Here is a 23,980-nt window from a genome sequence, read left to right as displayed (position 1 = left end):
AGTCCTGGTAATGCTAATTCAGATGTCAAACGGGAACATGGTGGCTATTAGAAGCTGTGGGGAACAGGGCCTAGTTCACGCCTGAACCCCAGTTCCTGTTGTGGAACATCCCCAGCTTGAGCAGGAGTAATAGCAGCCTCATGCCCGAGGGCCCTGTGTGCCTTCTTCCCTTCCGTTCTTACAAGAACTCATGGGGTGCCGCCACTACGGTGCCCCCCTTACAGATGAAGAAGCAGGGCAAACATCTTGTCCAGGGCACACAGCAAGAAACAGGATTTGGACATAGTCTGGCTGCCTCCAGAACCCCCCATTTAATCAGTTTATTCCGTCACCTCTCCTAGATCACAAGGAGTACAAATAGGCCCCGCCCATTCTAATTATCTGTCCATTCCCCACGGACAACCTTGTCTTATTTGAGTGTGTTTTCTTCCCCATTACACTGTAAGTTTCTAGAGGGTTAGAGTCTTGTCTGAGATACCCTTTGGACTTGGCACATAGAAGGTACTAACGGTATGTACTTCTAACCTTTTTAAGGAGGTTTACCCTACTACAGTACGGTACACTAATTGCAGATGGACTGCACGATGAGTGTCTGCATCTCTAAACACCCATAGAAGCCACTGTGGGATCAGGCTGCAGAACATGCTGCACCCAAGAGGATCCCTGGGGCCTCTGCCCAAGGTAACCACTGCTCACACCTCACCGCTGTTGACTAGTTTTGCCTGGTTCTGACCTTCCGGTAAATGGAATCTTACGGAAAATACTCTAATGAGACTCATCCAGGTTATGTACAGCAGCCTTTTACTTTTTTCTGTGCTGTGTAGGCATCCACTGTTTGAATATATCACTCTTTATCCATTCTTCTAGGATGGGCAGAAAGGTTGTGGCCAACCTTTTGCTCTTACAGACAGGGCTGCTGTGAAATGTCTTGTTCTTGTCCGTGGTGCACATGTGTATTCATTCCACCCAGGGTGGAACGCCGGCTGGCCCCACTCAGTACATTTTTGCATGAATGAAATTCAGGTTGGGATTTCTTCCTGAGGACCTTGGGCAGCATCTGGGCTTCTTGCTGAAGAGGTGTTGCGGGGTTGGGGCAGGTGCAGGGGTCTTGCTTAGGTAGCCTGTTCCCACGGGGCAATAGGACTGTGGAGGCAATCTGAAGGGGACCCCTTTGCACAGTGTTAGATGAAGTTTGGCTGGCTGGGAAGGTGGTCACACTTAGAGGGACACAAAATCCAGCCAAAGAGGTTGAACATTGGTCCATCTCTTCTCAGTTTGGAAGAACACTTGAGATCATCAAGATTTGGCCTGGTACATAATAAAAAAAAAAAAATTGCAAGGCTGAATTAAGCAAGCCCTTATTGAGGATTTTGGATTACTTTGTTCCCTTTTATTTGTGCTCCTAACTTGCCAGTGAAGGATAGATACATAATTACGTGGTTTTTCTTTCCTGGTTGAAAGGTTTGCGGGAACTTGGCCTCAAGAGAAGAGGGAGACACATGGAACCACTAGAGGGGCCTCGGCTTGTCTGTGTTGATTGAAGGGGAGTGGGACTGAGAGATGGGACCCTGACCCCTTGTGAGAGCATGTGATCATTTTTCCAGAGGCTAACCAGGCGGAACTGCCCAGTCTTTGGCCACCTTTTCCCTCTAATCCCCTCTGGAGAAGGGCCAAGCTGTGGGCTGCTGACCTGCTGTGATGAGGGTCAGCCTCCCTCCAAAAGACAGCCACCCAGAAGGTGACGGAGCTGAACTGTCCAAGGGCGGAGGCAGGGGGCTTGTCATTCCCAGGCAGCCAAAGTGGGAGCAGAGTGGCCAGTTCAGGTTAACAGTGCCCACGTCACATTCTACCTGGTGAGTTCTGTGAAGATGGCAGGCTCTCCATATTTAAAAAACCATTAATTATGTTGAACCAAAGTCCCTCCCCAGCTGCATTAATATTCTGGAGATGTGCGTGCGAGCAGGTTGCCAGCTTAGCTCGCCTGTGGGTGTGTACATGGCAACTGCCTGAGTTCATGGCTGCAGCTCAAAAGGGTTTGGATCTGAAATTAATGAATGAAAATATGACCTCAGAAGGTTTAAAAAAGAGCAAACAAGCAGAGACAAGACGGGCCTATGTCTCAGAGACTGCTGGGAACATGAACCCCCAGCCTGACTGAAGGACACAATAGCTGAAATAGGAGAGTAATTGTACGAGGTAACAGTATTCCGTGCCAGCCCGGCTCTAGGTGCTTTCCTGCGTTAACTTGTTTATTCCTTACAACTCTGAGGTGGGTGTGGCTGCAACCCCATTTCACAGCTGAGGAAGCTGAAGCAGGGAGAGGTTATCTAACTTGCCCGCAGACAAAAGTGAGTGAGTGTCGGGGCTGGGTGGTCTGGGTGGTCTGACCCCAGCATGCTTGGCTCTCTGACGGCCCATGGAAACCTGTGGCCTTGACGGCATGGTAAGGGCAGCGTGAGGAGCCATTTACCAGGGGACTATGGGCAAACTGCTAGAGTACTCCAAGCCTCTGTTTCCTCATCTGTAAACTGGGCATATGAGTTTCGTACTGCTGCGGTAACAAATTGCCAGAAACTTAGTGGCTTAAAATGCAAATTTACCATCTTACAGTTTTGATGTCAGAAGGCCAGAATGTATTTCTCTGGCCTAAAACCAGGGTGTTGGCAGGGCTAGGTTCCCTCTGGAGAACCTCCTCAGGAGAGGACTGGTCCGCCGTCCCCAGTCCCCAGAGCCGCTCGCGTTCTTCGGTTCCCGACTCTTCCCTGCATCGTCAAAGCCGGCAGCCTGCTGTCCTCCAGCCTCTCCTCTGCCTCGTCACACTGCCTCCCTCTTATGAGGACACTTGTGAATGGCTCACTCCGACCGTCTGGGTAAGCTCTTTGTCCAGAGAGCCTTTAATTTAATCATACCCACAAGGGCCCTTTTGCAGTGTAAGGTAAAATGTTCATAGGTTTGGGGACAACTTTGGGAGGCCATTGTTCAGCCTTCCACCACAGGAAATCTGTGTGTGGGGGGTAAAGGGGCAAGATCAAGGTGTTACGAAGTGACGATGATTCTGAGTATAAAATCACACACATGAAATGAGTATAAAATTAGAAGGTGAGATGCTCTCTGAAATACCTAAATTCCAAGGTAGGGGCTGAGTTTAGGGAGTATACGTAGCTTGGTAGCCTTTCTGGAAAAGGTATCTTCAGAAGGAAGCTGGCCCGAGGACCTCCTTCCTGGAGGATAGGGTAGGGGCTGTATTAGCAGAAAGGGGCGTTTGCGTCACTCTGAGTTGGTTTCTAGATTTGGCATAGTTTATTAGGCCTGGTTAGGGCCTCATTGGATTTTACTCCAGACCCCCCCACTGCCCTATACTCTGATTCTGTGCTCTGGAGCCCCCTTCTGGCGACCGGTTCAGCTCCCGTCCCCTGAAGGGAGGTGGGGAGGGCATTCAGGAACTGCCATTCTTCCCTTTCTCTTGAGTTGGGTTTGCCCGACTCTGCTCCCCTGAAGCGAGGCTTTCTGGACCCTCGGGGAGAGGTGCATCCAGCTCTGTGGCTTGGAGGCCCAGCAGGGCTCTCTGCCCTGGCATTCCCCATGGCCTTCCCAGGGAGCTGTGCCTCTGCTTGGGTGGTACCCCTATAAACTACCCCACAGAGGTCCCTCTGATTGTAAGACCCACTCCACGTGGCTGCCAGGGGGGCTTTGTCAGCTGTGGAGTGGCACAGGTGGTCTGTCAGTCAGGCCACCCCCACCCCCCGACCTCCATGCCCCGTATTTCATGGCAGCCTGATGCAGATATCCTGCTCTGGGCACACCCCTGGCTGCCTGTCTACATATTGTCTCCATGCCTTTGTCCGTGCTGTTTCTTCTGTTCCTGGGCAGTCTTTCAGCAGATGCTTTTTCAGCATGGCACGTGGTCCCTGCAGAGCCCAACTCAGTATGTTAAGGAAACAAAGCTAATCACACTTGTGGTAAATGCTATGAAAGAGCAGGAAAGACATGCCACAAACAAATCTCACGTAGAAAGTGAGAGCTGCCAGGGCAGGTGGGGGTAAAGGTCTGTAGGGGCAGCAGGAGAAGGTTCGTCCCGGGCCAGTGTTGGCATGGTACTGGAGAGCGTCACAGCGCTTTAGAGTTAGAAAGAATTGCAAAGGGCAAGTACCCACTCAGTTATCCCTTCTCCACTCAAGGCATATTGAGTGCCAACCACGTCCAGGCTCTAAGTTAGGTGCCAGGGATCAGAATTGCACATGACATGACCTCTGATCTCCAGAAAGTTGTAGGCTGGTTGGGGCGAAGACAGGTAAGAGTAAACTGCCCCTCAGAGCCCGCTCAGCCAGTGTTCCTGCCCCAGGGCCTTCTATCCCTGTTTGATTTGGAGCTTCCTTATTCTAGAAGCAACCAGAACGCTGCTAGGTTTTTCCCATTGATAAAAATGGCACTATCTCAGCAGACTTTCATCTGCTGGTGCTCCCAGCAGGTGGACTGGGCTGTGTCCTGATGAAGCACATAGAACAAATCCCAACCCTCCTTGGCGTGGCCTTTCCATGTTGGAGGATGTGTGTGAGACGTGACTCAGCCTCCATCCGCTGCCCTTAACCACCCCTCCTCCCCCCTCCCACCTCCCTCCAGCAAGTGTCCATCCAGGTCCATCAGCTGAGCTCTGGAAAGGGTCAGTGGTGGGGACCAAGTGACAGAAAGCCTGTGGTATGCAGCAGGTGGCTCATGTCAGGCATTCGGTTGGTTAGTTGAGTTTTCTCTTCCAAATCCCTGTTATGTGTCTGGCACTGTGCTAGGTCTAGAGGTAGGTGACCCAGGTGTGGGGGGACAGGAAGACTGTCAGCTGTCCTGTTAGTGCCATGGAGTGAGCACAGTGCCACAGGGCAGCAGGGGGCCGGGGGGGCTCGGGTGAGGTAGTGATGCTGAGGATGACCCGAGCGTGCAGAGCTGGCACATGCCATGAGGACCAGGGCAGAGGGGCAGGGCTACATGTCCTCGGACCCTGAGTTGACAGCACTCAGGGAGGAGGCAGGGAGGGAGGCTGGCACCCAGCTGCCAAGGGCCCTGGGCTCTGCAGAGTCAGGACTGCATCCCACTGTCAGATCCTGGCATGTGTTCAAAGGGTTTTAGGTCAGGAAAAACATACTGTGTTTGAAAATAAGTGGACAAACAAACCACACTTGATTCCTGCTTCCTTGAGCATCTACCTGCCTGCAGCCCTGGAGGGTGGGTGGTCCGGGCCCATGTCCGCTTTCCACCTTGCTGGGATCCAGAACACTTCAAATCCCAAAGGTTCTTCCTAAGTCTGCAGCAAACTAATTTTGTGGCAAAAATCTGACCTGAATTGATGTGAAACTAATTACGGTCTTTAAAAATATCTCATGTTTCTCTGTGGAAATACTGTTAGATTTTGGGGTGTTGCCCAGATCCCTCTGGGGTTGTCACCAAATAACACCAAACCCAGTGTCATAATCCTTTCTAAATTCTGAAAACTCTGAATTCCTAGACTCGCTTTGGCCAAGGCCCTAGCTGTGGCACAGTGCACCCAAGAAACCAATGCTGAGACATGCAGTCACCAGCCCAGCGTGACTGGGTGGTGACGCCGAGATTCCAGCTCAGTTGCCCTGACTCAGAGCCTGGGACAAAGTGTAGATTGTGACCTGGCCGCTTCACAGCCTCTGGGGCAGTGCGCGGATGAGGACGCAGGTGTGACGCGACCGCTGGCAGGTGGCCCCCTGGGAGAGAGGTGGGACCGAGCCTTAACCGAGCTTTCTGTCTGACTACGTGGAGAAACAAAAGGCAGTGGTTTTGCAGAGAACAGGGGAGCCGTGACTGCAGCTGGCTTCCCCTCTTGTTCACAGACCACTCCTCGTACTTTACTCACCCCTCCGTCAGTGAAAACCTTCCTGGGCACGCACGCCGGGATATGGATATTGATGAAGTTATCATATATGCACATTACCTTATTGTTTTGCCATGTACCTCATAAAACTAGACCAAAAATAGAAATCAGAGGATGAGCTAAAGGTGTAATAATTCAAACACTTTCTTTCTTTTGTTGGTGGTACAAAAGCCTTCTGCTTCATAAGCTTGCGTATTTTTTGAAACTGATTTAATGCTCTGTGAGACAGCAGTTGGGAGGTCCAGCTCTACGTTCCATTTGTTTAGATACTTGGTGTTAATGGCTGCCCTCCCGGAATAAGATCCTTTCCCAGGACATGTAGCTGCAAAAGAGGAAATGCATCACTGGCTTTGGCTTTCTTTCTAAATCGGGTTACTCATTTTTCCATCCTGTCCACTGTGTTTGTAGAGGATTTGTTGAAATTTGGCTAGTATATTTCCATCCTCCCTGATGCCAATCAGATGTTTTTATAAACTAAATGGAAGGTATTTTATTTGAATGTTCTTAACATATGAGTCCAAAACCCACTCACATGCTTTGGAAATTTTTAAACAGATTAGAAAATTCTGTTACGTAGGTTTTTAGGAGCTCAGATATGAGAGTTTTTCTAAATTACAGACTTAGATTGTTTTAAGTAACAAAATCCTACCCCAGTAGAAACATTTCCAAATATACTTTTTCAGAATGTTCTACCCTAGCCTAGGTTTCTTTCAAAGAGCAGATTTTTCTCATTCTTTTCTATGAAGAGGCATAGCGAACATGCTTAAATGTATTTTGAAAACATCACTGGGTAGACGATTTCCATTGTCACTCCCCATCTCATTAAAAATTTGTGGAAAATTCTACTGTCTAAAGCTTGATATTATGGAAAATTTCAAACACACAGAGAAGTAGAGCAAATAGTGTGATGAATTTCTGCCTGTCCATCACGTAGCTTCAGGAGTTGGTAACATCTTGCAGGCTTGCTGCATCTCTCCTTTTTGAAGAGTAAACCCCAGATGGCATATAATTTTTCACCCTTAAATAGTTCAGTATGCACCTCTACTTGATAAGGACTTTTTAAAAACTCTATTTTTGAAATAATTATAGGCTCATAGGAAGTTGTAAAGATAGTCCTTAGGATGCTAGGTGATCCTTTCTTCCCTCAGTGGTGAGACCTTATATCGTTGTAGGACAATATCAAAGCCAGGAAGTGGGTGGTTGTACAGGACTAGTAAGTAGACTACAGACTTCCTTCAGTTTTCTCTGTTTTTACCTGTACTTATTTGTGTGTAGTTCTATGTGACTTTATCACCTGTACACTCACTTGGCCGTACAAGATACCTCATCACCTCGAGGGAACTTCAATGCTGCCTTCTTTGTATTTGTACACATACCTTCCTGTGCCAACAGCGGTGTGTTCTGCATCTTTATAGAGCTGTCATTTTGAGAATGTTATATAAACGGAACCAGACAGTGTGTGACCTCTAAGGACTGGCCATTTTCTATTAACATAATGCCCTTGGAGCTCCATCCAGATTGCTGCCTGTATCACTAGTTTTGTCTCTTTTCATTGCTGAGTAGTAATAGTTCATGGTCTGGACATACCAGGGCTTAACGCTTTGCCCAGGTCGTTTTTCCTATGAAAGACATTTGGATTGTTTCCAGGCTTTGACGGTTACAAATACAGCACCTGTGGACATCTGTTCACAAGAATGTATGTGAGAACCAGTTTCTGCCCATCCTCACCAGCATTTGATATTGTCACTGTTTTGTATTTATAGGTGTGCATTGATACCTCATTGTAGTTTTAGTTTACATTTCCCCAGTTGTTAATGTTGTTGAACAGCTTTTTATTCATTTCCTGGCTATATATCCTTCTTCAGTGAAATGCCCATGTCTTTTGCCCATTTTCTAATTGATAATTGTTTTACTGGTGGGCTTTGAGCCTTCTTGCGGTTTTTGTTGGATATGTATCTTCTAAAAGTTTTATATAGTCCTACAGTTTACATTTAAATCTGTGATCTGTTTTGAATTAATTTTTGTATATGGTATAAGGACTTAGGTTAAAGTTCATTTTTTTTGGCCTCTGGATGTCCAGTTGTTCTAGAACTGTTTTTTAAAAAGATTATGCTTCCTGCATTAATAAAGACTTTTATTTTTATGTACCCACCATGCCATTGTTGTACCTAACAAAATTGGCAAGAATTCCTGTGTGTTCTCTATGTCAAAGATGTCATTTAATTGTTGATTTGTTAGCATCAAGAGCCAGCAACGTCCACATGTTGCATTTAGTTAAGTGTCTGGAGTCTCTTCTACAGCAGCCCCTCAACCACCTTTGTTTATAAGCCGCTAATTTGCTGGAGAAACTAGGTCATTTGTCCTGTCGACTGTCCTGTGGTCTGGGCTTGGCTGCTTCCTCGTGGTGCCGTCTAATCGGCTTTGCTGCTCTCTGCTTCCTGGAGACTTGTGGGAGTTCTGGAGGCTTGTTTTGCGCTCCTTTTGCTTCTTGGGCAAGGGTGGTGCCACGTGCTTCCTGTGTGTTCCATCGGGAGGGTCAAGACTCCGGCTGTCCCATTACAGTGATGTTGATTTTGACTAGGTTCAGAGGGTGCTGCCTGACCTGTCCCTTACTGAGTTCCTGTCAGGCTTTTCACCTGCCAGTGTTGTCATCCATTGCTGACCCATAGCTGTGTCCACTATTTGTATTAGGAGTTGCAAAATGGTCATTTGTTACTTTATTATTCTGTCTGTGTTTATTAATGGAACTCCTGTAAAGTAGAACAGTCTCATCAATTACTAGTTACCTTGAAATGTTATGGATGGGGAAACTGAGGCTTTGGGAGATGAAGTCATCTGCCCAAACTAGCAGGTGGTAGAGTCCGGCCAGAATCCTGTTCAGTGACTTAAAGCTGAAGCTCGGCCATGCTACTCAAAGGCACAATCTGCCCCATGGTCTCTGACATTTTGATGCCTTCCCTGACCCTCTCCCCAGGCTTGGCCAAGGCAGTTGTCGCTGCGTCCAGCTCTCAGTGCTGGGCATGCACCTTCCGTGCAGTGCAACAGGCTAAGGCCTCCAGGTTACCACGGTTGCGTAGAGCAGGGGTGTGGGGGAGCTGTGAGTGGGTCTTCCCATGCCCAGCACAGCATCCTGCAGCCTCAGGATAGGGCGTGGAAATCCGGGCCCAGTGTCTTCCCTCAGGGCCCTCTGCCACATCTCTGCAGAAGCTGAACATTTGGACCATTAAGAAAATAAAAGGGCCCCACCAGAGCATCTGGGTGCCATCCTGTGCATCCCCCCCTGCATCAGGGTGCATGGGCTGCCTTGGGAGAGGGGGGCCATGGAGGCCCTACCCTGAGCCCCTTTCCCCAGGGGAGCAAAGCAGCTTCACCAGCTGGCACTGCCTTGCTCCTCTGAGGTCCCGGGTGTGCCAGGCCAACGTCTTTCCCCCTTGTGGACCTGGGAAGGCATGAGATCTTCCCAGGTGGGTGCCTGCCCTGAGTGACTGGGTGGGGCCCCCTGCCCACCCCCACCGGCAAACAGAGTGAACAGTCAGCAGGGTCTAGTGTTGTGTGCTGCCAGGTCCGGGATCAGCAGCCTTAGATGAGCCACCATTACTTGTCCCTCTTGGGTGCCGGGGCCATACTTCTGTGAGTCAGAATATTGCTTCAAGTATTTTGGGGGGACATTATGAAAACCCTCCAGTCATTTGGTGCTACAGAAGGCTATGGGAGCTGTAAAACCCACGTTCCGCACCATTTTCCTCATCTCTAGGATGTAGATAATACAGCTCACTTACTTCAAAGTTGCTGTGAAAAAAACATGAAATGCTGTTTGAGAAGATAGTTTTGTAAACCATGAGGGCTGTCTGAGAGTAAGGTAAATGGTTTGTAAACCACAGGTGGCTGCGCAGAAACGTGGCAAGCGTGGGTCTGGCTGCAAAAGCATTCCCAGCCCTGTGGCAGTCTCCCCTCCCTGTGTAGGACCTTCATCCCCTTTGTGCAGCGGGAGTTTCAGCGGCAACCTGTGTCTGGAGGGAGGCTGTGGAATGGGAGGGGCAGCCTCATGCGGGGCCCCCACTCAGCAAGAGAGACAAATAGGCCCAGGGTTTGAGTCCTGGCTCTGATTTGGGGGCACCTTCTCTGAGTGGCTTTCTTGTCAACTAAATGACGTGCATGAGGCATGTGGGAGAATCCTGAGTGGTGAGCGTCACTCAGGTTGACAGAGGGCCATTTGAATGGGCATGAGCAAAGCCCCAGGAACAAGCTGGGCCGGGGCCTTGGTGCAGTTTCCATGTGCCAAGTGGTGCTGCTGACCAGTGTCCCCTCCCTGTGGCCAGTGGCTGAGCTCCGTTGCTGCCTTTAGTGGAGAACAGAAACAGCCTTTGACACACCTTTGACTCTCTCAGAAGGTAAAAATTTAAGAGTATTTGTACTTCCTCTGGGTACCATTCCCGCCCCCATTCCCTGTATTTATTCATTTAATTTGGGATGATAGACAAAGATGATTTACAACCCAAATCTCCTTTGTAAAGAAATGTTTCTGGCACCAGTTTCTAATTTTGCAACCATACTTACAGGAGCTATTCTTACATTTGTCACTGTTTCTCTTTCAAAGCTTGCCACCGGTCTTTATATAGACACCGTCTCCACTTTTGATTTTCTTTATATAGGTGCCTTCTCCACTTCTGAGTTTTAATTTAGATTCATCTCTTGGTCGGGTGTTAGAGATCACTTGTTTTTATAGGAAAACAAATGTATAGGGCCCTCCTAGGGTAAAAGCTTCTAGCCAAGAGCAGACAGGGTGCAGGTGGGGGCAGAGGATGCTGGAGCCATAGGAGGGGCAAAGCTGGGAGTGTGGGGAGACAGAGGGTGGAGTACCTCTTTCCCCAGGGTCAGGCTGTGGCCTAGGTGCACCCTGGGAAGGCCCAGGGAAACCTCTGTTGGTGACAGTATGTTCTGGCTGAGCAGTTGGCTGGACTTGGAAGGGGCTCTGTGCTGTCATCTGGGCTGCCTCAGGGTTGAGACCGAGATGGTCAGGTTGGGGCCTAGTGAATGTGTGGGGATACAGGGCTGGCTGGTGGAGGCGCTGGGCCTTGTGCTCCAGCCAGAGCTCCTTCCACTGCTCCAGGCCATCTGCTTTGCAGTCCGATGTCCGTCTGGTCAGTCAAATTGCTCCTAGGCTGCTGCAGGGGGCTTGGCCACCCCAGGATGTCACTGATCAGCCTGTCAAAGGTGGCGCACTGAAAGGGACACCTGTCATGGCTGTGGGGCTCAAATGTCCATGGGTACAGGAGCGGCCAACCTTTGAAAGTGGTTCTAGCCTCCAACTGGCATCGGTCCCCATTTGCAAATGTGCGAGGACCCTGACAGCAGCTCTCCCTTGGGCAACGTCTGGGTTACTTTTCAATGTGAAGTCATTAGTTTGTTACCACAGGTACTGAAGCTGCCGCTAGGAAGTGTGGGGCTGACTCGAGAGCCCACCTGGGGTTAACCGGACTGGATGCTGGGGTGCCATCCTGTGCCTGACATGCTCCCAACCCCATTTTCCCACCTGGAATCTTCCTTTGTGCTAATTTCCTCAACTCAATTCTTTGCTTTTCTGTGACATACCTCAAATTTTGTTTGAAATAAGGAATGAGAATCAGTAAATAATAAAGTAAATGTTGTAAATGGCCTTGGTTGAGTTTGGTGCCAGGGATTCAAGACGGAAATGTGATCTTGCCTTAGGGGTAGACAGTCCTAGGATAAGCATGTGAGCAAGTGACAGAACTGCATGTTACATACAACAGAGGTATGTAAAATGGATAGAAGTATCTGATGGGAGAAAGTGCATGGCAGGCTTTTAGGAAGAGTGATGCATGAGTCAGATCAAAAGATGAATGGTTCGAAGGCATGCAAGGTGGAGAGAGGCCACAAAGTCTCCATAATATAGTTCAGCTGGATGGTGAGGAAAGGGTGTCAGCTGTTAGGGAAACTGGGGAGGAATATCAAAGGAAAGGTGCGCTCTCCTTTGAGAAGGCAGATTGTTAGATTGGGAAGTGTAAAGGTGTGTGGGTGCAGCAGGTATTTACCGAACACCTGCCGTGTACCCAGCACTGTTCCAAGTGCTGAAGATGCAGTTGTGAGCAGGGCAGAGCCCCTGCCCTCAGGGAGCTTGTGTACTGGTGAAGGAGGCAGACAGTTAACAAGCATGTGAGTCAATATACAGTTTGTCAGAGGGAGTCAGATGGTATTACATGTTCTGGAGAAAATAAGGCAAAGGGGTCAGGAGCACCTGGGGTGGGAGTGGTGTTGCTGTGTCTGAGCAGGTGGTTAGGGCAGAGAAAGCCAGTGCAAAGGCCCTGCAGCAGGAGTAGGCTTGGCATGTTCAGGGAGCAGCAGCAGGAGTGGCTGGAGTGGCAACCTGGGGTGGGAATTGTAGGAGGTGAGATAAGCAAGCCCTGGAGAACCCATGGGGCAGTCTTGTGGGCCATTGTAAGGAGAGCGGCTTATACTTCAAAGGGGATGGGCACTGTTGGAGAGTTTTAAGCTGAGGAGGGACCGGGTCTGTCTAACATTTGTGTGAGGACTGGACAACGGGCAAAGACAGAAGCAGGGACACTGGTCAGGAGCCTGTTTCCTTCATCCAGGGGAGACCCGGTAGCAGGTGGGACCAGCATGATGGCTGGGGCCAGGGTCACATGTGGTCAGTCTGGTTACATCTGAAGGTGAATGTAGAAACCTGGAAGATTTTTTTCAGCGTTGCCACTTGCCCTGGAAGAAGACTAAAATTGCAGTTTTCTTTCTCTAGGCCAGCTTGTCGGTTATTCCAAGGGTTTCTCTCAGGGAGCCACCTGCTGCCCGGCACCATGACGGTGAGGGGGGCCGCACTGGCCCCGGATCCAGTGTCGCCCACGACTGCAGCAGCCTCACCCAGCGCCGCTGTGACCCCTGAGGGCAGCCCCACTGCCATGGAGCAGCCTGTGTTCCTGATGACAACTGCCGCGCAGGCCATCTCTGGTTTCTTTGTTTGGACGGCCCTTCTTATCACCTGCCACCAGGTACCCAGGCCAGTTAGACCCAGAGCCTGAAGGCCCTCACATGTGCAGCCTAAGCTCCAGGGGGGCCTGGGAGCTGTACGGGAGCATGTGGATGTCAGTCATCCCTTTGCAATAAAAAAATTGAGACCCAGAGAGGGAAGGTCGGGGAGAACTCGTCTTGTCACATACGAGCTGGGATAGATGCCGAGTCTCTTGTCCGCCTGCACTTGCATCCCAGAGGAGGCTGGCACAGGTTGAGACGTGCCTTGGCCACCCAAGGAAGGTCTGAAGGTTGCCCAGAGAAGAGGGGAGGCTGAGCTTGTATGGGTCCCCGCATCTCGCCTGCTGCCCTGTGTTCCCCATCTCTCCCAGACCCGATTGTTTCCAAAGCTGTTGCCTCATAGCAGATGGGGAATGTTTTGTACTCTTCCTCCCGAGCCCAGGGCTCGATTGGGCCAAGTGTGAAGTCACGAGAGCTGGGATGAGAGGCTTGGGCTGCCAGGACTGAGGATCAGGGCTACAGCAGTTCTTGGCATTTGTGTGTAGCTTTTATTTTTTCCCCTGCTTTCTAAAAACATTTCATTCTCCCAACTTCCCAGTGAGGCAGGCAGTACAGCCTCTGTTTAGCAGATGGGAAAATGAGACACAGGATGAGGACATCAGTGCAGCCACTCACAGGAAGTGCTCCCACCTGCTGTAGAAGGGTCCCATCTGCCCTGCCCTCCATGCCAGAAGTCAGTTAAGGGATGGGGCGGGGTGGGCACCCACTCGGATGCACTGCTGCTCTAAAACCCCAGGGACCAGGCTTTTAGGAAAGTGGGGTGGGGCCCAAATGATTGAAGGCCTCCCCTGTGCTGCATGCCGGAGGTTCCCAAAGCTGGTTGTGCATGTGGGTCCCCAGGAGCTTGTTAGAACTGTGGATTCCCCATCTGTCCTTGACTCTGTCCTTGGGCATGGTCTCAGCGCCCATCTGGGGGGCTGGCCTGGGCGCCACCACATGTGCCCTGCAGACTGTCTGCATCCCTTAGTCTCATCATCAGGTTTTACTGAGGAGGATGCTGGGGCTCAGGGTTGAGCAACTGGGTCCCAGATTCGTGGGTGTCAGAGTTAGATGCAGAGCTCGCCGCGTCCACTGGGCGTGCTGCTCCTCCTGTGGAGCAGAGGGGCGGGAGCCCGCTGCATGGCAGCCGGCCCTCTGCTGAGCCTGCCTGCTCTGCCCCCAGATCTACATGCACCTGCGCTGCTACAGCTGCCCCAACGAGCAGCGCTACATCGTCCGCATCCTCTTCATCGTGCCCATCTACGCCTTCGACTCGTGGCTCAGCCTCCTCTTCTTCACCAATGACCAGTACTACGTGTACTTTGGCACCGTGCGTGACTGCTACGAGGGTGAGGATGGCCGGTGGGGCATGGGGGTGGGGAGCTGCCAGGTGCTGCACCTTTCCCCACTCCAGGTTTCTGTTGGCTCCCCTAACAGCACATGTGGTCCCAGTCTCCCCTTCAGATGCACTTGGCCACGTGGCTCCCAAACACCTTCACAGATTCCTGGACGCAGGGGACCCTCCACCTGTGTCTCATTTCTCAGTTCTGGCATCTCTGAATGGGGATGTGGGCAGCAAATGAGTGGCCCATTGGTAGACAGAAAACCCTGGTATAGACAGTCAAGGATTTGTCCACGGGTCCGTGGCAAGGTGGTGGCAGTGTGGGGTTTCTCTCCCACGTGTCTTATTTCTGAGAGCTTTGTCCCAACTTGCTGCCTCTTGGGCCTCCCATCTCGTGGGTGGTGTAGATGCCCCCACTCCAGTACTGAGCTCCAGGCATAAGCCAGGCCCTCTGCTGGGTGGGTGCCAGGCTATAAAGAAGAAAGCCTGCCTGCTCTCCAGGAGTCTGTGCTGCCAGACAGTAACCACGAGGAGACTGGGATGCTCTCTCACCGGGGCCCAGTGGCGCTGGCCTGGGGAAGGCAGGGAGCAGAGGCTTAAAGAAATAGGCAACATCTGTCAGACAAGTGCCACGGATGAGCACCCAGCCTGGGCAGAGAGGAGAGCTAACGTGCAGGGCAGGAGAGGGATGCCAGCATGCATGGTGGGGACCATGCTAGGGCCCAGCCCCAGCCAGAGAGACCAGCCGCTGCAAGGGATCGCACTGGGAGGCAGGGTGGGGATATGCAGAGCCTTGCAGACCGTACAGAGAAACCCAGATTTTCTTTTTTACTGTTGATGTACAAGGACATGACAGGATTGGAGAGGGGATCTTGAATTCAAGATCCCTGCTCTGATGCCCACCCTCCTCCCATGGTCTGGTGGTTCCATTTCCTCCCTGTACCTGCACTGCTGGTTTTGAGTAGTGTGAGCAGATTTTCCTTATGCTGAATCTGGACAGCTTTACCATGACCAGTTGTCTGCTTCCCTGACCCTTAGGGGCTTTGCCCTTGGCCTTGGGCTCCATGTGCGCTTATCCCCCGAGAAGCTGGGGTCTCTCTTCCTGTCCTACTTTGAAGCTGTGTATCCCTGAAGACTCACAGGGCACAGGAAATGCCTTTGTAATTGGTGAGGAAGTGCAGGCGCCTGAGGGGAGCACTCTGCACCCCCCACCCGTCCAGCTGCTGTAGCCTCCTTTCCGGCCTGGGCACACCAGGCATTTCCCCAGCGCCTGGAAAGCTCTTCTCTGGCCGGCCCCTCCCCTCTTCCCTCATCTTGACACCAATGTCTCCTTAGAAAATCCCTCCCCGTCGCTCCCAGCACCCTGTCACCATCCTCATGGCCTCAGCGCGGTTTGCAGTTAAGCACAAAATGATAGCATATGTGCCAGATCTGCCGCCTCCCTCAGTGGACTCCAGCTCAGCAAGCGCAGGGCAGGCGGAGAGCCCAAGATGACGGTGCCAGGCACGGGGAGGTACTCATCCCACCCATGTTTTTCGAATGGATTATCAAACACCTGGCCCTGCATTTGCCTACGTTGGGCCTCATTGAATTCCATCTAGTGGCCCTGCCTGGCTTTGCCAGATAAGAACACTGAGGCCAGTGGCACCTGCTCCTGGCATAACTGGGGCTCCAGTGCATGATGTTCCTAGAAGCAGCAGAGTCCAGGGAAACGTCAGAGTGCCTGAGGAGGGGCAAAGGTGGGGCTTGGGCATGGGGAGCTGAGAATCTTCTTCCGTTCAGCTGCCAGCCTCACATGGTGCCCAGCAGCAACCTGTGCCCACTGCTTCCTTCAGAAGCAAAGGTGCTCCTCACTAAAGCAGAGGCCCTCTCCTGTGTGGCTGAGAGACAAGTGTAGCCTCCCTTTTCTGCTGGGCCCTGAAGGCTGGGGCACCTGGCAGAAGGGGACTCTGCCAGGGGAGCCTCTGCACTGTCCCACTCCATGCCCTGAGTTGTTCGCAGATGGTTGACGGGGTCTGCCTACTCCAGAAACCTCTTTGTTCAGACCCCGCCTGTCCCAGCGTCCCAGTATAAAGGTCCTGCTAGGAGTCTGCTGTCCTGTCAAGCCCGTCTCCAAGCAACACTGGTATCCCCTTGGCCGGCCTTTCCAGGGAGCTTGTGGACAGCACCGCAGCTGGTGTGAAGTCTGGGCTGCCCCAGGTTGACTGCTTCTAGTGTCCAAGTCTGTGGTCCTGGCCTTTGACTCGCCCTTTCCCACGCTGCTGCTCGGTGTCGGACCCTCTCCTGTTGCCTTTTATCTGCAAGTGCTGCAGCTGCCCACCAGAGCTGCCCCTGCAGAGCTGGTGATGGTGTGTGTCTCTTAAAATTCAGAAAGCGCCCCCCATTCATTCCCCCTCCCACCCTTCCTCTTCAGTGTCCAAAGACCCAGAAGGGGGCAGAAAGGGAATGGGAGTAGGCCACGGGGGGCGCTCCTACTTCAGATCGGGCTGCCCCCAACCTACACTAGCTCAGAGCTGGGCTCTCTGCTGGGCATGTGCAGACACTTTTTTTTTTTAAACAAAAATATAACAACTAAAACTTTGCTGTTATTAATGTAATAGGTGCATATGGTTGAGACACAAAACTGCCCCACACTCCCAAGGTCACTGCACTTTGAACTCTGAACTTTTTTTTTTCTAGAATAACCTAAAAACATGCTTATCCTATGGTTCCTTGACTTCAGTGTCAGGTGGTGGTACAGGGTGACTCCCTGCTGTAGAAGGCTTTGGTGTAGGCATCTTGCCTTAGCCCTGCACCCGCACCCTGAGTTTTATTTCCTTCATCTTAGTGTGATGGTGTCAGTTTTTCGAAGTCTGTATTCAGTGTTTGCACTATTCATGCCTATAAATATTGCTCAAAGCTGAGCCTGATACATTTCCCAGTACAACTTTATGTTTTTCCTCTGGTTCCTACTTGTTTTGCCTCTCGGTTTGCTGTTTTCTGTGTATCTATCAATTTATTCCCAGATACCTCAACGGAATAAAAAGAGAATCCCTTCTCCCAGTGCGGTCAGACAAATCAGTAATCTCTTTGCCCTGGCTTTTCCCATGGTGGTTTTTCCTCCCGGAGCCCTGCCCTTCCGCTGGTCTGGGCTGCTTGCCTCCAGGCCCTTCCCTGCTCAGCTGTAGTCCTGGGTCTTTACATCACCGTCATCCGGGAAACCTGGTCGCCTCTTCTGTGCTGAACACCTGTTCTCAGGATGCTGTTTTTTCCTTGTTCATGATTTGTTCTTTTTTTGGTTGGAGTACATATTCCATAAGCTTCCCAAGAAAAGGGCTACATGAGAATTCTGGGTTTTTTTTGAAATGTGAAAATGATCTGAAAATATCTTTACATATTGTCCTATTTGATTGGTATTTGATGGGAATTCAATTCTAAGTTGGAAATACTCTCACTTTGAATTTTGAGGGCATGTTTTCCACTGTCACTCAGCTTCCATTGTTGCTCTTAGAAGGTCTGCTGACTCTGACCCTTAATGCCGGCAGGCATCCTGCTCTTTGCCCTTGTGTAGAGGCTTGTGCCATCTTGCCTTTATCCCCAGTGTTCTGAAGTCTCACCAAAGGTGGGATATTCATTGTGTGGGGTACCTGGTAGGCCCTGTCAGAGTGGAAACTCATGTCCTAAGGTTCTGGGAACTTTTCTTGTATGTTTCTTTGATAAGTTCTTCTTTTCTACTTTATTCTCCCTTTCTGGAATTCCTGTTAATAGGATATGCTTCTAGATTGAGCCTCAAATTTTCTTTATAATTTTCCAGCTCTTTTTTGTTCTGTTTTCCAGGGGCTTTTTTTTTTTTTCCTCTTAATCTTCACCTTTGAGCTTTTTAATTAAAAGCTCTATTTCCTTTGTCATGTTGTAAAATGTTAGGAGCTCTTCCCTGGTTTATTTGTTTTTTTGTTTTTAATAGCCACTTGTGCATGGTGTTGGACAGAGTATCCTTTTCTCTCTCTGGGGATGCTAATTACAGTTTTCTTCTATTTCCTGCATTATCTCTGTCTCCAGGGTACCTTTCATCTGTTTGATTGCTTTAGTCTTTGACTTTTGTGTTAGAAGCTCTCCTCCAATGTCTAGTGTCCCTTGGCTACTTCATATATTTGAGAATGAAGCTTAAAACTGCTAGGCCTCCCAAGTGGGTGATAGGATATGGATGTGTCCTCTGCCATTGCTATGCAGCAATGTGGGCAGGCACCAGGTGAACCCTGCCCACCACAGCTGTAGCACACTGTCCTTACTGTCATTAATGGTCGCCAGTCACTGAAAACCAGAGAAAGAATGTTCTGAGGCTCCTATTTACCGAGCTGAGAAGACTCCTGTCCATAGTGGTCAAAATTAAGTTTTCCAGGCTCATCCGTGAATTACCTGAAATTAGAATGCCCAGATCTTTCCAGATAATGAAAGTGTTTCTGTGGAGCAAAAAAGTTCTGCATACAGAGGCCAGCCTTAGGCTGAAGGTGTGCAGAGCAGGCGAGCTCCGAATAGCCAGGTGTGCTCAGGGCCTCTGAGGTTCCTCACACTGTGTGTGGCACACAGTGGGGGCCCAGCGAGTACTGTATGTATGGAATGAACCACAGATGGCCTGTCTTGCCTGTAGTGGGCAGCTTGGGAGGACTCCTGGCTTGGGAGTTGCTGGCAGAGGTGCCTGAGTACATTTCTTAGCGGATTCTCTCTAGGGCCCCCGGGGCTCTGGGGGCTGTGCTGGGGCAGCTTTCCTTTAAGAGGGGATGCCTGGTCAGTGGTCAGGGCTGGGTGGAGAACAGCCTCTGGGAATAGAGCTTCCTGTCGAGGCAGCTCAGGTTAGAGAAGCTGCCAGTGAGGAAAGAAAGTCACGTCTCAAGATGGGAGGGGACCTATAAAGTCTCAGCTGCTTGGAACCCCTTCATAATGTATGCCAAGAGGCTCCCCAGCCCCCAGTTGCATGCTTCCACTGGCAGGGAGCTCACTGCCTTCCACCTCTGAAAACTGCCTGTTAAAAATTATTTCTTATATTAAGCTGAAGTCCTAGGATCTGCCCCTGGGACCAAGTGGGTCCTGTCTGACCCTCTGGACAAGGTTGCCGTCCCTTATACAAAGAGAGTAACCCCTAATGTCTTCTCTCCAGGCCTCAAGTTCCAGTATGGTCCCCATTTCATCTCTATCTGGTCTTTTGGTCCTGATTATGTACATTTGTTTCTAGTTCATTTAAGATTTGGTATCTAGGGTAGAGCAGAGTTCTAGGTACCTGATTGTTTGGATGGGGTAGAGAGGTGGGCCATCCCTTCCGTGATGTTTGGGTGCTCCCCTCTAGCCTGGAGGGCCTGGTCTCTGGGTCCCCTGCTCACTTAGGTGTCCCCAAGGCCTAGCATAGAGCCTGGCACACTCTGAGTATTTAGGGAGGCATAGTCATCTTGTGTCTCTGGGGCCTCTCTGGGGATGGACTGCAACTGTGGTCAGCAGAGTGGTCAGACAGCAAGCCTGCTGGCTAAGAACCCGGCTCCTCATTTCCAGCCCAGCCTTTTTGTGCTTCTTATGACTAGGGCCAGAGCAAACATCGTCGTGTTTGTTCCTGGGGTATGTGTGGAGTTGTCCATTTTAAGCAGCCTTGCTGGGGTGTTGGGTGTGGCGTTTTGTATGGCTCTGTGCTATCCTAGGAGGGGATGGGCTAGTCCCAATGGTCAGTGGGTCCTGGTGCGGGCTGGTTGAGTCATCCTGAGGAGATTCTGTCTTGTCTGCCTTCACTGAGAATGCATTATTACCCTACTAATGATTCTTTAAAGGAAATCGTCCCCAAATTGGTATTTTACAGACTGGCTGGCCCCAAACCACTGTTTAAAAAGGTCAAGAATCTTGAACTGAGAGAGATGGATGAAATTTGACAATTCTGACCAGTTGAATGCAGAACTAGATGGCTCCACCACCTAATATATATATATATATTTATATATGTTTGTATGTAAAACCACTGTCAAGGTAGGAACTCCTGTTATCCCCTTTTGACGGATGAGGAGCTCACAGCTCACAGCTAACTGGCAGCAGATCCACATTGCAAACGCTCTCTTTTATGTCTATAGAGGGACAGTCACAGCATGGTTTGGTAGGTGCTGTGGGTCATGTTTACATAGGGCGTCCCCCAGCCCAGCTGGAGATGGGAGTCCTCCTTATTAGGTCACAGCAACTGTGAGTTGGCATAAAGCAGCCCAAATATATTCCTTTCCAAATTGCTGAAAGCCAACTTTTGTCTAAAACTCTGTCACCAGGATCTTAGGTGCTCCAGTTCAGAGCAAACATTTGTGGGTGCCAAGCATTGTGCCCATGCTCTGAGAAGCACCAGGAACCCTTAAGGGCCATGGTCCTGCAAGACCAGCTGGTCATCCTAGTACTGGGTGGGAAGCTGTGCATGGCGGGCCAGGGGTGCTGAGGGAAAAGCCCCCAGGTGGTGAGGTCAGCAGTGGCAAAAGCAAAAGGAGGGCGCGACGCCGTGAGGAGGAGGTGCGTCAGGTGCGCGGGCAGGGGGTGTGCGGGGCAGGCAAGGACCCGGGCACCTGCTGCAAGACCTTGAGTGTGAGACAAGGGGCAGCACCAGGGGACCCCAAGGCCTTCATGCCGCAGGGGGATGGCGGGACCAGTGAGGAGCCCTCTGACTGCAAGGCCACTGGCACCTCCCTTGGCTTTCCTGTCCCCTGACCCCATGTGGTTCTCTCATGGGCCTGACTCCCTGCCTGGATGCCCCTCTGGTTCCCCTGCTCCCTGCCTCTGTGGGGTCCTCCGCTGCACCCCTCTCTCTCTCCCACACTCTCTGCTGCTGGCTCCCGGCAACATGGTAGGCAGCAGCCTTCTTCTGGCTGACCCAGCAGAAATCTTCTGACCAGCACACGGATGACCGCTGTATTTATAGCATTTACAACGTACTTCTGTGCTTTCGGTTCCTTGGCAAACTGTTTATGGTGACATCGAGCTGCCTCCTGATTCACAATGAGTGGCCCAGCACCCCGAGGCAGTCATGCTGTATCCTGGGCACCCTCGTGTGCTTTGTGATGCCTTATAGTGCCCTGAATGCCAAGTTCCCCTAAAAGTTCTAGAATGGTCTCAGGTCCTGCTCTCAGAATCTCCTGAGATCCGTCTAGAGAGTATCTTGTTCTGTTTTGTGTGAAATTGTGATCCATAACATCAAAGAGAAAAGTGCATACAACTAATATATAATTCTAAAGCCAATATCCATTGAACCCCATTATATGCACACTGCCAGCTCCCTAGGGGCCCTGTGTGCCCATCCTGGTCCCCCCAACCCCTCAGCCTCCCCACACAGTCCTGAATTTTGTGGTAATCACTTCCTTGCTTCTCTGACTAGCAGTGTATGCATGCATCCCTGGACACAGGATTTAGCTGTGTCTGAATTTGGTTACAAATGGAATACTTGCCGTGTGGTTCTTGTGTCCTGGAGGCCCCCGCTGTGGCACCTGTGACTGTGGCTCTCACTCCGTTGCTGTTCAGAATCCCACCGTCTGTTTCCCCACCCTTCTGATCTGAGTGGTTTTCTCTGGACACTGTTTGCAGCCTTGGTCATCTATAATTTCCTGAGCCTGTGTTATGAATACCTCGGGGGAGAAAGTTCCATCATGTCCGAGATCAGAGGAAAGCCCATAGAGTAAGTATGAAGTCTCCCTGAAGCCTCCTGCACCAGCCACTTTCCTGGGCCTGGCCTTCTTGGAGCTGTCCCCGCGGCAGCTGGACACAGACCCTCCCTGCCCATGACCTTGACCTGCCATGCCTTCCCTACTTCCTGAGTGAGGCCCTTCACTGGGACTCTTGGGAGGGTCTCTCTGCCTCTTTCTCCTCCTCCTCTTCCTGTCCTTTTCTGTTTGCCTGTTTCTCTACCTTGCAGTTTTTACATTCACTGCTTTTCAAGTTTATTTGTTACCCAAGGCTGGTGCAGCCCTGCTCCCTCATAACCCACCGCATGGGCCGATGCTTGCCCATGTCTCTCCCTGTGCCTGGCCTCGGCTGAAAGGCTGCCCGGGTCTGTGCCCCATCCCGGCCCACTCTCCTGGACCCCTGGCTGTGAGGGAGAGTGGCCCTCCCCAGCCCCACTCTGCCTGAGTCCTGGCTCTCTGCTCACCCACCCCATCTCCACTGTCTCTTCCAGGTCCAGCTGTGTGTATGGCACGTGCTGCCTCTGGGGAAAGACTTACTCCATTGGGTTCCTGCGGTTCTGCAAGCAGGTGTGTGCCCCGCAACTGCCAGTCAAAAGTTGCAGGTCAGGGACCGGGAGCCTGGGTCTGTGCCTGGGGCAGCAGCTGCCGAGGCTGTGCTGCCCCTGGCTGATGGAGTGGCAAAGGCAGGCTTGGGCCCGCAAGGATGCAGCTGCCGGCCGCCCTGGCCCCACCTGCGAAGCACCCCAAGCCCCAGCACCCACTCCCCAAGCTGTTAGGGTGCACACATGTTAGCAGGGTGTTCCTGGAGGGGCTGCAATAGGCGTCCTGGGAGTGTCTGATGTAGCTCTGGGCAGGGTGGGCCCAGACTCTTGTGCTCATGGACCAAGTTTGGGTGTGTGTCAGAGCAGAGAATGTGCATGGGGGTTCTAGAGTCTCAGTTTGAAAACCCATCAGGTGTGGCCAGAGGCCAGGAGGGTTTCTGCATGAAAGACATATGACAGAGCAGGCCTGGGCAGTCTCTGGTCTCATCCGCCTTTTCTCAGTTGGCAGTCAATCCAGCAGCTTCCGGTTCCCCAGCTGCTTTCCCCATGGTCTAGAGTGATGCGTGGAGGCAGTGTGGTGCAGTCAAGTACGTGGGCCTGGGTTCTGACCATCTGAGTTCCAGCTTCTCTATGTGACCTTGGATAAGTTACATAACCTCTCTCTGAGCCTTAGTTTCCTCTTCTGTAACATGGGTATGATTGTCTCAAGGGTTGGTTTCAGGAACAGGAATGGTAATGATATGAAGTGTTCAGCATCTTGCTGGCCTGGAGCCCACTGTCTCTGGTTCAGGGAGGGAGAGTCTGAGCCACACCCAGCGTGTGTGACCTCAGCTTAGCCTCCTCCGCAGCTCCGCAGGGGCCAGCCTCACCAGGAGTAGTCCCGACGGGAAATGGAACCCCTGTCCTCACTGTGACTGCTGGAGGGCCGGCCTTTCTGCTCCCTTCAGTGCAGGGCGCAGCCACAGCCACATCTCTATGACGGAGCAGTTACCTGGATAAACCTGGCCCCGCTTCTGCCTCCTGGTCTCCCTAGGACATTCATAAATTCAGTATCTCGCCACTAGGCCTGCAGGGAAGGAGTTAAAACAGTCCTGGGTTCAGGGTGGGTGGGGCCTCTCAGAGCCATTGTTTACCAGTGGGCCTGGCCGCCCTGGGCCCAGCTGTGACTCACCAGCTGTCTTTGATGGTTATATTGTATACAAAGTTTTGATCCCATGATCACTAGCTTGCAGCCTTTTTATAAATGACTCCTCAGCCCAGTGGGCTTGGAGGTTCTGCCGCTGTTCCTGGCGGTGGCAGAGGGAGGTGGTATAAGTGAGAACAAAGGAAGCCTCTGCAACCCTTTCCCTGGAGCGAGGGCCCTGCTGCTTGGCAGAGAAAGGACCCGAGAAATCCAGGCCAGTGCCCAGTGTCTGAATCGCCTGGAGAGCTTGTTAGAAGTAGAGGATCTCAGGTCAGCCACCCTGTCCTGACTGGAAGGTCTGGATGAGAGATCAGAGCT

The 23,980-nt window shown here is 51.3% G+C and overlaps 1 protein-coding gene across 4 annotated transcripts in view; it reads left to right on the top strand.

Moving 5' to 3' along the window:
• Positions 1-23,980, top strand: part of TMEM184B (transmembrane protein 184B) — a 42,323-nt gene that overhangs the window by 10,613 nt on the left and 7,730 nt on the right. For 2 of the 4 annotated variants that reach the window (XM_073213871.1, XM_073213873.1), the window contains exons 1-5: positions 2,702-2,870; positions 12,663-12,912; positions 14,115-14,280; positions 21,840-21,930; positions 22,429-22,504. In XM_073213871.1, coding sequence (XP_073069972.1) covers positions 2,833-2,870; positions 12,663-12,912; positions 14,115-14,280; positions 21,840-21,930; positions 22,429-22,504 — 621 coding nt within the window. In that variant the 5' untranslated portion in view covers positions 2,702-2,832. Of the gene's footprint in view, positions 1-534; positions 682-2,701; positions 2,871-12,662; positions 12,913-14,114; positions 14,281-21,839; positions 21,931-22,428; positions 22,505-23,980 lie in introns of those variants that run through there. The other 2 variants (XM_073213872.1, XM_037006969.2) reach the window with 2 other exon arrangements.

The sequence above is a fragment of the Manis javanica genome, chromosome 10 (genome assembly GCF_040802235.1).
Source record: "Manis javanica isolate MJ-LG chromosome 10, MJ_LKY, whole genome shotgun sequence".
Classification (NCBI taxonomy): domain Eukaryota; kingdom Metazoa; phylum Chordata; class Mammalia; order Pholidota; family Manidae; genus Manis; species Manis javanica.
The sequence above is the reverse complement of the archived record's forward strand: the minus strand, read 5'-3'. Positions and strand labels throughout refer to the sequence as shown.